At 36.5% G+C, this 16,865-nt stretch overlaps 1 protein-coding gene across 1 annotated transcript in view; it reads left to right on the forward strand.

Annotated features, from left to right (window-relative positions):
- LAMA2 (laminin subunit alpha 2) overlaps positions 1–16,865 on the forward strand; it is a 672,905-nt gene that overhangs the window by 452,664 nt on the left and 203,376 nt on the right. Inside the window, 2 exon segments of the mRNA XM_047732179.1 lie at positions 6,919–6,994; positions 6,997–7,052. Of these exon segments, the coding sequence (XP_047588135.1) occupies positions 6,919–6,994; positions 6,997–7,052 (132 nt within the window).

The raw sequence follows: 16,865 nt of genomic DNA on the forward strand, positions 1-16,865 counted from the left end.
TAGATGGGAAACTGGCCTGAGTTGGAATCTTGACTTCACTATCTACCAGGACTGAGACCTTGCATGATTTACTAAACCTCTTTAGGCTTCAGCTGGTAAACCCCCAAGTTCCTTACTGCCACCACACTCCCCTGTCTCCTGCAGACCTGTAGTCCTCCCCAAAGCACAACAACCAAAAGCAAAGGAAGGGCAACCAGGATCTTCTCCAGCCCTGCAGTGGAGATGCCTTCCTGGTAGGTACATTGATTGAGGCCCATGACATAGCTGGTTAGATATGCTTAATACCTCTCCTACCAGCAGCTGATGAATCATATGAAGACAGAATGAGCTATGGCCCTAGAGCACTATTACGGTAGTAGTCAATGCTGGTTGATGTTAATAGTATTATTATGGAATAATTAGTTATATATCCATGCACTGATTTCTTTATAGAAAACAGTATGCATCTTTTGTAAACAGGATTTGAAGATTTTATTGAGTATGGCTCATAAGGCAGGTGATGGCACCAGCTCAAAACTAAAGTAACTTAAAAATAATATAATTTTCTTGAGATGTAGCATGCTACAATGAAAAGAAAAGGAGTTTGGTTTCAGTGAATCCTCCCTAGCTCCATGGCTGGGACAGGGCGTTCAGGGTTTGTTACTGGCCCTTAGGATTTTTACCTGTAGAATCATCATGAGGATTGATTTAAATGAGAATATGTATTGCATGGAGCACTGGGTGTTGTACATAAACAATGAATCCTGAAACACTACATCAAAAACTAATGATGTGGGACGCCTGGGTGGCTCAGTTGATTAAGGTGCTGCCTTCGGCTCAGGTCATGATCCCAGTGTCCTGGGATTGAGTCCCACATCAGGCTCTTTGCTCGGCAGGGAGCCTGCTTCTCCCTCTGCCTCTGCTGCCACTCTGCCTGCCTGTGCTCTCTCTCTCTCTCTGACAAATAAATAAAATCTTAAAAAAAAAAAAAAAAAACTAATGATGTGCTGTATGGTGACTAACATAACATAATAAAAAATAATAATTAAAACAAATATGTGTGTGAAAGCCCTATTTAAACTGAAATGCTATTCAACTTCATTACCGTTCTATAAATTCCATGTTGCTCAGAGAACAATTTCATAAGAACAACTGCAAATATCTGTGAAACATACTTGGAATAATTTTATAACTTTGTGGCTGCTCCAAAAGGCAATATTCATATGACTGTGTCTATTTTGATGTAATAAATAATGAAATAATCTACCTCATTTTGAAATCATAACTCCTACCTATACATTTAGGCACTTGTACACATACATATCACAGTTAGATGCATAACAAACCTAAATAAACATATGCACACACAGTGTAGATGTGAACAATGTTCAGTGAACACACAGTGAATGTGGCTGCCTTTCCAATGAGCATGAAAGACTTAAAGGAAGAAGACAGAAAGAACTTGAGATTTTTCTACACAAGTGGAATATTTCCCCAAGAAGCATATGGCTATACTGTTGGTTTACTGTTTGACCTTAGTCAATTCTTTAATTGTTATAGGCCTTTGTTGCTCTATAGTTATCCAATCTATAAAATAACAGGTTGGGTTTGAAGTTCTAAAATTCTCTGGTTCTGCTATATTATTTAGCTATGAAAGGTATTGAGTAAGTAGTCAAGATTGACCTTTAGCCCTCTTGAAGAGAAAGCTATACCACAGCTGTATTTTTTTCTGCATGTATTTAAAAAGAATACTGTTCACTTACAAATAAAATATGAGTAGAGTAGCAAAGTATTTTAATGCAGTCTACCTTCCATTCCAGATTTTAAATGTTAAAAACTCTTTTTGCTGTGATTGGTAAGCTTTTTCAGTAGCATATTCTAAAACATGCTTTTCCATTAATCTTAGTAATTTTCCATCATTATGTGAAAATACATATTAGCACAAATAAAGAAACTGATAAATGAAGAAGATTAAGAAAACTAGGAACACATACAAACCAGCATCTGCATTGGTGGCTTCACCTATGTCCTGTGAATTTCACTTAAGCTCCTATTTACAGACAATAATTACAGTAATATCCTAGTGTTGAGATTATGGGGATAAAGGCCTATCTCTCATAATAAGGTGCCTGAGGTGTTCTCCACATCCCATTACCTCTAATCCATTATACATCTTATTTATAATTCATCTTGATTCTAAAGTGTAATTACCCAAGCATAAAATCTAATCATCGAAGCAACAGCTAAGGACAGTTCTGAAATAATACCTCCCATTCCAGTAACATATGCTTTGAGTCTTGAATACACAAAGCAATTCCTTTACAATATTTTTGCCAAATGTATGGTATTCTAGAGACATTTGTATTTACAAGCTCTTCATTTCCTGTTTTCACCCAAAATGTGGTTGCAAATAAGTAGAATTAAGTGTTAGTTATGGCCAATAATAGCCAATTTGAAGACACTTACCCTTTGCCTATTACCTGTCATCTCATGATGCTTCGGTGCCCTGTTCATTGAGAATGTTAGTTCTAGAAATACGCGTTTATTACAACCTATAATTTAAAGAAAAGATCAGATTACCTTTAGAAGTCAAATAAAGACTCAGTTTCCTTACCACACTTGTTGGTAATACCACATTTGTTGTTGAGCCACTGAGATTGTAGCCGGTTCTCACCATTGTCCGAGTTCACATGATTGTCCAACTGATTTAAACTGACCTAAACTCAGGTTTGGTTGTATGTAGAACTGGAAATAGTCAGCAGTGAGTATGTGGTTCTCTACAATTAGATCATGTTGATCAAATACTTGCAGATGATCTCTAGATCATATGTTTGCAGTTCAGCCTCTCTCTCCTCACCCTCATGTTGTAACAGGGCTTCTGGCTCACTGTTGAATGGCTGCTGTCTACTGGCTCACCACTGAGAAGCTGTAACTTTTGGCTACTAAAAAATAATTTTTTACATCTCCCCAAAATGTACACCTATTATCAAGTCATAAAACTCAAAAGACAAAATAGTGAAAATAGACATTTTTTCTTCCATATGCACATTTTTTTTTTAAGATTTTATTTTTATTTTTTTGACAGAGAGAGACCACAAGTAGACAGAGAGGCAGGCAGAGAGAGAGAGGGAAGCAGGCTCCCTGCCGAGCAGAGAGCCCGACATGGGACTCGATCCCAGGATCCCGAGATCATGACCCGAGCCGAAGGCAGCGGCCTAACCCACTGAGCCACCCAGGCGCCCCCCATATGCACATTTTGCTTGGGATACCCTTTACCAGTTTTATTATACATGGAAGACCCAAAGATTGCTTTCATGTGCATGAAAATATTAAGGCACATGGTATGGATAAGTAGGCAGACATGGATATTCTGTTACCCAATGCAATGTAAAACAATTACTGCTGTTTTTATTTTTAGTCTGTCTTCAATGACTATATTTAAAAAATTATCTGGAATAGAGGCATCTCTGTTGACTTATTGTATGTAAAGCTCTAAACATACATTACCTTCTTGAATCCTCTCAACAAGCTTATAAAAGAAAAAACCAACTTACCGTTGACTGAATGCTTACTGTATCCTGCACAACACCAAGCACTGAGTACCTATTATGATCCCCATGTTATGGATGAGGAAATGGAAGCAAGTTACAGAAACTGCCCACAACCACACAACTAGAAAACAGCAAAACTGCAATTTGAGCACGATTAAGTCTGTTTCAAAAAACCTAGATGCACTTACGTCCTTAACTCTAATGTTGTATGACATCTTCATATCCCAGTTGAGGAAACTGAAACCCGCAATATTCAACACCTGTGTAAAATCATATTAGTAAGCGATGAAAAAGAATGAAACTGAGGATTGCCTGATTATAAAACCCACATGAAGATATAAGATAGGGTTTCCACAGGCAACAGGCACAAGTATTGTTCTTGTTAAAGTCTGAGGAGAGAGGTGGGAGATGTTGTGTAATTCTGCACCTGGAGCTGTGGGTTCTCTATTCTGTCTCCATCCTCTCACATTTTTATGCAAATGAGATTTGAACATTTTGATGAGATACCATATTATGAAAATAAAGATAGAAGGACAGCAGAAGACAATTGCACTATGAATAACTCTAGCACAAGGAAAGAGAACTTTGTAAAAGTTTGAGTTAGGAAAAAAGGAACAGTGTTTATTTGCTTTTTTAAAACTCTCTATTTGTTTCAGAAAGGATTGTAGACAAAACTTGAAAAAATGCTATTATCTTTCCTCTTTTTATTATGACTCAAGCATGATCATTCTCATAAATGTTGCCTCAGTTCACTGAGAACATTTGATATTGAAAGACTCAAAAATACCAAAAAGGGGAAAGAATAAATACAAAACAGATCCAAGAAAGGAGGGGATTAAGATGGAATAAATACATCCAGTTCCTTTAAAGAGGGTTTTAAGGTTCTAACTCTTGCATTCTCTCTTGCTTTGCCAACTTAGAAATTTAATCTACAGTGTTAGAACTAAAAGATTCGCAAATCATCGGAGTTAATACTCCTGCTCATTTTTCGGGAGGGGAAACCACATTCTCAATGATGCCATGCAACTTGCCTGTATCCCTTAGAAAAAAGTTAACTTGTAAAATCAAGGCTTCCATATTCATTTGTGTCACAGTCTGTGTCACAGCCCTTTAAAAGGCTCACATTACCAGCAGAGTGAGGCACATGCCAGTGATTCTCCATTCTGACTGCTTATCACACCCATTTAGGAGTTTTGAAACAAACCCTGACCTACTCTCTACCAGTTTAGTGAGAATTTCTGGAGGTGGTTGTACCTGGGTGACTCAGTCAGTTGAGCATCCAACTCCTGGCTTCTGCTCAGGTGGTGATCTCCGGGTCATGGGATCAAGACCCACGGGAGGCTCCTCCCTGGATGGGGAGTCTGCTTGAGATTCTCTTTCTCCCTCTGCCCCTCCCCACTCTCCCTCTCTCAAATAAATAAATAAAATCTTTTGAAATTTTTGAAAAAATTTAAAAGTTAAAAAAAAAAAAATTTCTGGAGGTGGAGCCAGGTGGCTTTTAAAACTCCTCAGATGATTTTATGTGCACCAGGGTTGGGAACCACAGAGACAGGTCTCGAAGGTTCAGTGCAGAGCTCTACTGGGAGCTCAGGCTCCGACTCCTATCACAGGTGCTTTTCTGCTTCGTCCTGCTCTCTTTCCTGGGAAGAGTCATGATAATAAGGGTAATTGGGTGTGTGTTAGAGTAAACTTCACCTGCCCACTGACCTTCAGATTTCAGTTTATAACACTGAATTATATGTAATTCCTCAATGAAAATTCCTATTTCTGAACTTTATTCTTCCTCTGAGACTTGTTTTAAACTTCTGTTTGAGGTATGAAATGGAGCTACAAAAACTCTTTGTGTGATTTTCACGTTTACATACACAGACACAGACACATAGACACACATACACACCAAAGCAAATACACCAGTAAGATAACAATAATTATATAGGTATCCAAGGATGAAATCCAGGTAAAGAAAATCCGGTTTTATTCTATAATCAGCATATCAAAGAACTGGAGCAACTCGTACTGTGAAATATCTCTAAATATACTTTGAATGGTTTCTTCAGTTTCTTAAATTAATTCCTCAGCCATAATTTCTAGATCTTATTTGGTAACAATAGAGCGATATGAACCTTGATTTTAAATAATATGAATAAATATTAAAATATATGTTGAAGTCCACCATAAGACAAATGAGACACAAAATATTTTGAATACTCTCCCTGACTTTCTTTATCAGCTTGCTCAAAGCTGGGATATTATTTAATCTCATTAAAATTTCTTGTAGGCTGTGATAAAAGCAGAGAGACTCACTTGAATGCTAAATTGAGGTACTTTTGCAGTATCTAAATCAAAATAAGCAAGGGAAGACTGACTATTAATCTTTTTCTTTTTCCAAGGAGCCTTTTTGCAAATACAACTCTGGAGGACCTAGGCCACAACCAAAAGAAAACAGAGGCATTAGGGAGTTCTTAGTGCATATGGTTTTTTCCTGCGTATTCAGCAATCATTCTTTCATCAATGGGAATAAGATATGCTATTAAAAAAACAAAATCCTACATAGCCAAGATGTTAAAACAGACCCTTTATAAACTTCATTAGGATCTGAGGAACTAAGTCTTACTTCTCACTCATAAATCAAATAATGTCTAATAAATGCAGTAACTTTGCATACCAAGAGGACTGAGCTTGGAACCCAAGACCACTCTCATTACCTCTTCAGGGGCTACAGGCTTCCTTCCTGAAAGCCAGAGAGTTTTTTTTATACATTTGCATAATGAACCCGAATGAAGATTGAAGTCTTGATTCTGCATATGTCAGCTTTGTTAGCAGTTTTCTGTTTGCTCTTGGATTTTTATTGCAAAATGAAAAAAATAGATCAGGGAAAGATAAATTTTATTGGTGGCCTAATATTCCCAAGACATGAGAATTTTAAGTTTCTTGCTTTTATCATCTTTAAATTATATCAATATAAAAAATGCAACCATGACACTTTTTATTTAATACTTCTCTGAGTCTCATTGGACATTAGCTAGTTATCCATCAAGCAGAGCAGAAGCAGATTTTAGGTTGTCAAGGACATTGGAATTCTCTCTTTAGTCTAAATGACAATTTTATTAAAAAACAAACCTCTTTCTCAAGAAAAAAGACTCTTTGAAGCTTTTCAGATTGAGTGTATATGTAAATGACAGTCCTCCTTTGCCAAGGTCTGAGGTCTATACGTTAAAAACCACACAGAAATACACATTAGGAATCAAAACTGGTCCTTGTGTTTAGAAGTGATGTTGCCTTTAATTCAGGTAGAGGGAAAGGAGTCCTTTTTCACCACCAAGGAACCCAAGTATTGCTAAACCAAGATTCGTAATTAGACTATCCTAATTGCTTTCCTTTTCTTTAGACATGCATGCCAGGATTTTATCGACTGCGGTCTGAGCAAGGTAGCCACACTCCTAGACCAACCCTGGGCACCTGCGTTCCTGTCAGTGTAATGGACACAGCACCCTGTGTGACCCTGAAACCTCCAAATGCCAGGTATTTACCTGTGTCTTTCTTGAATAAGGTCCATGTGCTCATATATCTTACACATGCTCAGAGACCATGTGCAGAGGCGAATGATCTAAGTTGACAGGGAACTTGTGTGTGTGTGTGTGTGTGTGTGTGTGTGTGAGAAATAAAACATGGGAGGGGCGCCTGAGTGGCTCAGTGGGTTAAAGCCTCTGCCTTCGGCTCAGGTCATGATCCCAGTCTGGGATCGAGCCCCGCACTGGGCTCTCTGCTCAACGGGGAACCTGCTTCCCTTCCTCTCTCTCTGCCTGCCTCTCTGCCTACTTGTGATCTCTGTCTGTCAAATAAATAAATAAAATCTTAAAAAAAAAAAGTGGGAAAAAAGACATTAACTATATTATACATTTTTTAAAGTAATTAAAAATTGATCATTGGAAAAGCCACTGCTCGTGTCAAGAAATAAAATATTAATAGCAGTTTAGGAGAACACCTAAGGACACTACGATTTATTTAAAAATCATATGAGGGTTTTTTTTCTGATTACATGCAAAAACAAACTTACTAAAAATTTGGAAATGATAAAAAAAAATGAAAAGATAAAAGTCATCCAAAATTCAACATAAACATTTCATATTTTAGGTATTAGAGTTCTATGAATTTTATGCATGTGTTTATAAATAGATTTATATAATACGATAGGTGCTGTTTTATGTTCCACTTTTTAAATGTACCTATTATGAACGTGTTAGGTTGCTGGTTGTTCTTTGAAATGTTTAGTCTTTGATTAGATATCCCATAATTTAACCACTTCCCATAGAATTCCAGCTACTCTTGTTTTTGTTGTTGTTGTTATGTTCATGCTAATAGCCTGCCTTCTAACACTGCTAACCTACCTTGAAACAATCAGGACTCTCAAGAAATTTAGGTTTGCCGTTTCACCAGATAGAGCTCCCCAGACTCTAATCCTCACACAGGTCTGGACACCAGATTTGCTAAACCCATTTCCCACCTCTGCTCATCTCCTGAAACTCCTCCAGTGAGGCTTCTGGAACTCAAAGTGGAAACTCAGCAAATTCCACCACATATTCTTTCTTTTCCTTTAGTGTTCTCTTCATTTTGCTGTCCCCGACATACTGCTCCCCCTAGAGCCTTCCAAGTGGTAGCTCTTGCCTCACACTCTTCATTTACTACAAACTCTTCATTTAAAATAATAAAAATGTGGAAACAAACAACAAGGAGTCTGAAAGCAAGCAGGAGTCCTTACTCCTCACCACCATTTTCCTATCATCTTCCTTTCTCCCCCATAACAACATGCGGCTTTGAATCGCATGCCGCTATCTATTTGCCCACCACACCTGCTCATCCCTGTTCTCTACTAACCCTCAGGGCATCCACCTCATTCATTCCTTGAAGATTTTTCCTCTGTATGACTGCCATTCTCTCTAGCACTATTCTTATCATAATCCTTCGTGATTTTAGTATTCATGACATTAACTCTTCCATACCCTTAACCCGGCTTCCTGTCCTCACTCCATGGTGCTGTTCCTGAACTTAACATTACAAGAAAGTGCAATGCCTCCACAGTCCCAGGTCAGCTGTCTTATTCTTCAGCCATCATCTCTTTTCTCTCCAGTTCACTTCTTCTTGATACATCAGTTCCAACGTTTTTGGTTTCACCATTGGTGCTCACGGCTTTTCATTTTTCATTGCTCCTTGGCTCCCTCAGGTCATCCCTTTCTCAACCAGCTTAATATTCATGACCCCTCTTTAGTATCACTTCCTTATAATGTTCATTTCTCTTGCAACTCCTTTACTTGTTTTCACTCAGTTAGTTCTAACACTCATTAAATCTCCGCTCCATACCTGTGCCTTCTAAGCTGAATGTGGCTGCTGAAAACAGGTACTATGCTGTCTAGTCTCACCATAAATTGATTATTGCCCACTTCAAATTGATCCTTTGTGCTGCTCTCCAATCATATCACTTTACTTCAGTCCATTCCCTCTCCCACATTTCTGGATGATTATTTCATACCTTCTCCTTCAAGCCCTCAAACCCCTCCCCCAACCCTTTTCCAGCCTTACTCTCAATAGATGGTCATGCTTTCATCTCGTTGAAAGATTAGAAGTAGTTGGAAGAGAACTAATAGAATCCCCCATTACCACATGCACCCACCATTCTGCATCTGTGTGCAGTTACTCTGACTCTTCATCATTTTGGATGAACTTTTCTTGTTTCTAGAAAAGACCACATCTGTGCTTATGCTCTGGATCCCAGCCCTTTCTCCCGCTCAAGGACATCATTCTGCCCATCCCTATTTCCTCTTCTCTCTTGCATCATCACTTTTTGTTTCTTCTGCTATCTTAAAAGAAATAATAAAAATGTGGAAACAAACAAACAAACAAAAAACAAAATAGAGGCACCTGGGTGGCACAGTTGGTTGAGCAACAGACTCTTGGATTTTGCTCAGGTTAAAATCTCATGGGTCATGGGATCGAGCCATGTGTCTGGCTCCATGCTCAGTGGAGAATCTGCTGAAAGATTCTCTCCGTCTGCCTCTCCCACCATGTGCATGTATGTGCACATGCTCTCTCTATCTCTAAAATAAGTGGATGAATTTTTTTAAGATTTAATTCCTTATTTTAGAGATAGAGCATGTGCAAGGGGAGGGGCAGAGGGAGAGCAAGAGAGAATCTTAAGCAGATTCCAGAGTGAGCACGGAACCCCACTCAGGGCTTGATCCCGGGACCTGAGATCAATACTTGAGCCAAAATAGAGTTGGACATTTAATCAATTGAGTCACCCAAGCACCCCATAAATGGATGGATCTTTAAAAACATAAAATAAAAATAACAAGAATAAAAACACACTCTGTTGACTTCACTTTCCCTGTTGTCTTCTACCACTTCATTCCTCTCCTTATACACAGTGAGGAGTTATTTATACTCCTTCTATAGTTTCTCTCCTCCATTCTCTCTTGAATTACTAAAATCAGGCTTTTAACCCCTACCACTATACTAACCAGTTAACTAATATTCAGATATCAGTCCTTCATCTTTCTTGATCAATCAGCAGCATTTGCTATTCTAAATCATCCATTCTTTTTTTTTTTTAAGATTTTATTTATTTATTTGACAGACAGAGACCACAAGTAGGCAGAGAGGCAGGCAGAAAGAGAGGGGGGAGCAGGCTCCCTGCTGAGCAGAGAGCCCAATGTGGGGCTGGATCCCAGGACCCTGAGATCACAACCCGAGCTGAAGGCAGAGGCTTTAACCCACTGAGCCACCCAGGCACCCCTAAATCATCCATTCTTCTTAAAACTTTTTGTTCACTTGACTTCCCTGGATATACTCTTCCAGAGATTTCTAAATCAGGTGACTACTCCTTCTGTCTTCATTGCTATATTTTCCTCCGTACCTGAGATCTACATTCCGGGGGTCCTAAGATTTAATCCTTGAAACAGTTTGCTTCTCTAACTTATACTCATTCGCAAGGTTATCTTACCCAAGCACATGCCTTTCAGTACCTACACTGAGAAACCATGGTATTTACCATTGTTTCTGTGATTAAATTTTAGTCCAAGTATTTAATCTCTCTAGAATTTATCCTGGTATGAGGCAGTATCTTTCTTCAGATATATATTACTTTTTAAAATTTTATTTATTTTTACTTATTTTATTTAAATGCAATTTGTTAACATAAGTGTATCATTAGTTTCAGATGTAGAGTTCAGTAATTCATCAGTAGCATATAACACCCAGTGCTCATTACATCATGTACCCTCCTTAATTCCCATTACCTATTACTTTAAAGAAACTTCCATGTATTAACATTTCCTTTTCTCCTTAATACATCATGGTATCTGAATTTATACAAATTTGTTTTATCCATATTAAGATATGCTTAAAGGATCATCTATTCTGAACTATTTACCTTCTAGTTCTTATTATAGTGTTCTGATCACTTCATTTATACTAAATTATAATATCTGGCAAAGTAGGGGTGCTTGGCTCAGTCTGTTAAGCATCCGCCTTTGGCTCAGGTCATGATCCCCAGGTCCTGGAATCAGGCCCCACATGGGGCTCCCTGCTCAATAGGAATCTGCTTCTCCCTTTGCCTCTCCTCCACCCCCTCCCCCTACTCATACTCTCTCTCTCAAATAAATAAAATCTTTTTAAAAAATCTGGCAAACTGAGGCCCTTTCTTCTTTTTCTAATTTCTTCACTAGATGTATTATGTATCCTTCCAGACAACATTCTGATTCACAGTTTCAATCTCTTCACCAAAAATGTTACTGGAATTTTTATTGGAATGGCATTAAACCTATATGTAAAGAATTGCTGTTTTTACACTAATCAGTTATTCTCCCTCAACCTCCGAGTATAATATTCTACTCTATTCAAAACATTTTGTGTCTCACAGTATACTGTTTTATTATTACCTATATAAATTACACATTTCTTATATTAAACTTATTTCTATATATCTACATTTTTACTTCAATGGTGAACGTTAACATTTTTTTCTGTTTCAATATATTTACTAACTTGTCATTACTGATAAACATTAACAGAATCAAGTTTTGATATCCAACCACTTTTTTAGTTCTAGAAATTTCTCAGTTGATTCTTTCAGTTATTTTTATATTTATAATAATATTATTTACAGATAGTTATAATTGTGATTTTCCTTGCCAGAAGGTGTACCTGATATAATAGTTTATGTTTTTGTCTTAAGTCTTCTAAAAATGTTAAATAGGAGGGTAATTAGTTTCCTATTTTATTCCTAATTTTAATATGAATGCCTCAAGTCTTTTGTCATAAAGTATGATGCTAGTGGTTAGCTGAAGATAATCATTCTTTATCATGTTTAGAAAACTTCTTTTTATTCCTGGCTTCTTAAGGATACTCCCTTTCAGTCAAGATAGGATATTAAACTGATTATGGCTTGTGAGGAGTGGAATAAAGGTAAAGACGCCTTAAAGATATTCATTTTAGATATGAACATATATTTCTTTTTACCTTAAACAGAATGATGAATGATATTACTGACGAGATGAATAACTGAATAATATTAACTATCCTTGAATTCTTGAAACGATCATTATATGCTCAGTGTAGTATTCTCTCTCTAATCTGTTGGCTTGTAAAATTCAATAAATAATTTCAAGAGAGGGGATTAATTTATATATCTTAAGTGAGAATTAAATGCATTGTTCTTCCTTCTTATGTAATCTTCACTGGTATTTTTTAACAGGTTATGTTTAATTCATATGATTTTGTTGTTGTTTTAGATTTATTTATTTTGAAGAGAAAAGAGAAAGCGTGAGTGAGGGAGAGGGAAAGAAAGAATATCAAATAGACTCCATGCTGAGTGTAAAGCCTGACACAGCACTTGATCTCAACACCCTGAGATCGTGACTGGAACCAAAATCAAGAGTTGGACCCTTAGCTGACTGAGCCACCCAGGCACCCCCATATGATTAATTTTAAAACATTCATAAAGGATACAGTTTAACTTCATTTTTTAGGATAAAAATTGTTTATACTGTCCTCTTTAGAACAATTGGTTATTATAGCTATTTTTGTGCTACAGATTTATTTTTTTGAGATATCCCCAGATGAAGTAAAAAATAAATACATGTGCACATCAGACATGCACAGCTAGTATAAATTGCTATGCTCTGAATTCTTATATTTCCTTCAGGGAGCACATAACTTTTGAATTCAGGCAACTTTGTTCATCTTTGTAATAGCCCCAGGAGGCATATAGGAAATAGCTATTATTACTCTGATGCTATAACTGAGGGAACCTGAAGCATAGTGATTTCTTTGCTCTGTGTAGTATGGATCCCAGTTTAATATGAACACCATTACACAGAGCAATGCCCTCAACTTTGGGTAGAGTGATCATAAGCATGACTCTGTGGTCAGACTGCTTTTTATAATCCTCACTTCATCTTTTATGGGCTGTGGGAGCCCAGTCAGTTATGTCACATCAGTGGGGTCTTAGTTTCTTCATTTATAAAATGACGATAATAATTGTAGCTACTCAGAGTTTTTGTAAGGATTCGATGAAATATTGTATAAAGGGTACGGAACACTACTTAGTGCATGGCAAGCTCCAGAGAAGTGATAGTGATGACGATGATGATGAAGATAGTAATGATCCTACCTGTATTCTACCATTTATAGTCCAAGGATCAATTGGGTGATAATCAAAACATGTAAAAATCACTATCAGTGCTATGCTAGAATTCCTCACTTTTTTTCTCATATCTTTCTTCAAAAGTATGGAGTAGAGAAGAATAACACTATAGAAAACTTTACAGTCTGAGTATTTCAACTTTTAAATAAAATCCACATCACTTAGTAACTATTCTCTTCATAATTCCTAATGATACTTATCAGAGAACTGTTGCTTCACTCTAGGCATTAATATATCCTACACATAAACATGTTACTACTAATAGCCCAGTACTATTGTCCCTTAAGGAAAATTTTCCTTAAGGAAACTTTTAAGGAAAGTGGAAGAGCAAAACCTATGTGGTATTGAACCCCAAGCCAGGGGGAAGTGGAGGTGAGGAAACAAATGCCATTTAGGATACACACATACACCCAGTAGATAATCTCAGGTAGTAGGAAGGTAGGTAGATAGATGATAGATAGATAGATAGATAGATAGATAGATGGATAGATATACAGATAGGTAGATAGAAAGATAGTGTTTCCAAGTTAATATAACACACACATCTGTATCTGTCTATATCTATATCTATAACTCTGTATATATAAACACTGTACCCCCATGGTTAGTATTATTTTTGCAAAATTTTTAAGGGGAATATTGAATTCTCCTCAAGCTCAGATAACTTTTTGCAGACCAAATAATTTGTGAAAATATTATTTTCATTCTATCATTTCTTTTTTTAAAATGAAAAGGAAAAAAAAATCCTTATTGATCAACTCTGTTGTCTGAAACCACCAGCATCTGTGATTAAGTAGTTAGCCCTATATTTGGTAAACAGACTCATAACTAAAATCTACTGTTTTTAAGGTACTTTATAAACCCTACCTTACTGAATTTATCTAAAAATCTGACTAAAATAGGGATTGTTAGCATTGTATTACAACTCTGAAAATTAATGCTTAGAAAATTTAAGTAACCTACAGAGCCTTAGCTAAAATGTATTAGAATCAGGTTTCAAATCCACTATAAAATGCTATCTAGAGAGTGTGAAAGAGAATAAATACACTGTTATCTGATTAAATGATTTGATTTTGAAGGCCTAGGTGAATTCTATCCTAGAGTACTGATAAAATCTGCAGCATGAAAAATATTTGCAAAAATCATGGAAATATGAATTTTACCATAGGATGAAATGCCACTCCAGGTTTATAAGGAAAGTAGAATGTAGCAAGCATTGTTTTTTTTTTTTTTTGCAAGCACTGATTATGATCTCCAGTAAAACTTAAGGATTGCTTATTTAACTAATATCTGTCAAGTGTAGAAAAAAATAAGTGCTCATTAGAAATCAGTATAGGTTCACTCAAAATAAACATATGGACTTATTGCTACGGTTACTGTCTATAAAATATCTGAGATCCTTCCTGAATCCCATTATGATATCAAATTCATCAGAAAGTGTGATATATCATATCTCAAATTCAGCAAAAATAATAATAGCCCCCAAATGTTCAACCCTATTTACATATGTGCCAGGCCCAAAGCTGATCCCTGTAGATAGATTTTTTTTCTCATTTATTCTTATAGGAAACTTATGTGGTAGATAGAATTGTTCCCTCTTTTACAGTTGATAAACTAATGCTGACAGAAATTAAATAATTTGCTCAAATCATAAGCCAGTAAACATCAGATCTATGATCCAAACTCTGGTTTGTTTAAATAGGCATTTGACAGAATGTTTCTTGATATTTTCACAAACAAGTTTGAAGAGATGGGCCAGATAGTAATTTGTTAACAAATTTGATGACTGTAGAAGGTTCTCTGCACTGAAGAATGTGTGCTGGGTTGTAGGTTCACATCTCCAATGATGAGACATAGGCTTTGTGTTTCAGCCAGTCCTGTTCAAAATCGTGATCAGTGATTTGGATGAGATATATCAAAGAAAGCTGGAAGTGTTACCTAATGTATTAGATGGTGGTCAAGAAGCTGAAAGAGCCTGACAGGTAGACATATGAACCACAATTAACAATTAATATAAAAGATTCTGAACTTAAGTAGGCTCATTTCATTCTTCTTGTTCATTCATTCTTGTGGCACTTAATAAATATTTCCGACGTGCAGGTATTGCAATAGCTGACGAAAAGATACTGAGATGAAGAATGCAGAGGACTTGCCCTCTAGGAGCTTATATTCTAGTGTTTAGGGAAAGAGCAGAGGAAATGATGTGTAGTAGCAATTCCTGTGAAACAGGAGTTTTTACTTGACTGGAGAGTCATGTATGCAAGATCCAGATCAGGGAAGGGAGCACAGTCACTGTATTTGCAAATCACAGGTAGAGACTTTAATATCTATTTTAAGAGAAATTCTGAGTGATCAAGATTATTAAATGTTTAACTTGAAGAGGTTTAGGAAGTAATTGTATTTTGTAGGCATTTGAGGACTTTCCTTGAGAAATGGGAATTAGACTTAATCTTCGTAGTTTCACAGGGCAGAACTTGGATCATTGACTGAAAGTAAGAATGAGATGTGTTTTCATTCAACATGAGGAAAAACTTCATAGCTTATAATTGTACAAGATGAAAAGGGCTGCCTTATAAGTATCCATTTATTCAATAATATATTGAAGAAAAAGTGGGTAGGCATCCCTTTAAGGAAAGAGGGCTAAGTTAAGCAACTTCTCACCTCAGACCTAAGGTACTATATAAAATTAATGTTATATTATTTTGATTTAGTAGAGGAATATATACCACCAGTCTTCCCATGTGCAAAACCCCCACCAATGTCATATATTCTAATCTATTATTGAAAAGGTACTAGAAAGTATACTACCACTCTTGAGAATATAATTAAACTTCTTATCAGATATCTAAAATACAGGATATTTTCCTTGAGATTAATTTCTTTTTTTAAATTTTTTTTTATTTTTATTTTTTATAAACATATATTTTTATCCCCAGGGATACAGGTCTGTGAATCGCCAGGTTTACACACTTCACAGCACTCACCATAGCACATACCCTCCCCAATGTCCATAACCCCACTCCCCTCTCCCAACCCCCTCCCCCCTAGAGATTAATTTCTATACAAGATGAATATTGTGTTTCAAAGTAGACAGGAAAGTCATATGAAGGTCTCTGTCAAAAAGTTTCAAAAATAGCATCATGATTTATGTGTTGTGTTTGTGGACCTAAAACAGAACATTTGATTTTGTTAACCAAGTTTAGTATGTCAGCAACTCTATAAAAGATTGACTGTCCAGAGAAGGCTAAAATATTTACTCGTTCTGTGAAGAAATTATATAGAGTTGCAGGTGTAGGAGCAGCAAACCCTATTTTTGTATCTCTGTATTTCTGGTAATGATCAACATTATCATTAAGTGTTTTGAGTCAATTATTAATGTTATGTTAGGTTATGTAAAATAATTCATTATGCAGTGTGTTTATTTTTAAATGCAAAATGCTGGGACATCTGGGTGGCTGAGCCAGTTAAGCTGCTGCCTTCTGCTCAGGTCATGATCCCAGCGTCCTGGGATCGAGTCCCACATTGGGCTCCTAACTTAGTAGGGAGCCTGCTTCTCTCTCTGCCTCTGCCTGTTTGTGCATACTCTCTCTCTCTCTCTGACAAATAAATAAAATCTTTAAATGCAAAATGCTGAT

This window comes from Lutra lutra, chromosome 6 (assembly GCF_902655055.1).
Source record: "Lutra lutra chromosome 6, mLutLut1.2, whole genome shotgun sequence".
Lineage (NCBI taxonomy): Eukaryota > Metazoa > Chordata > Mammalia > Carnivora > Mustelidae > Lutra > Lutra lutra.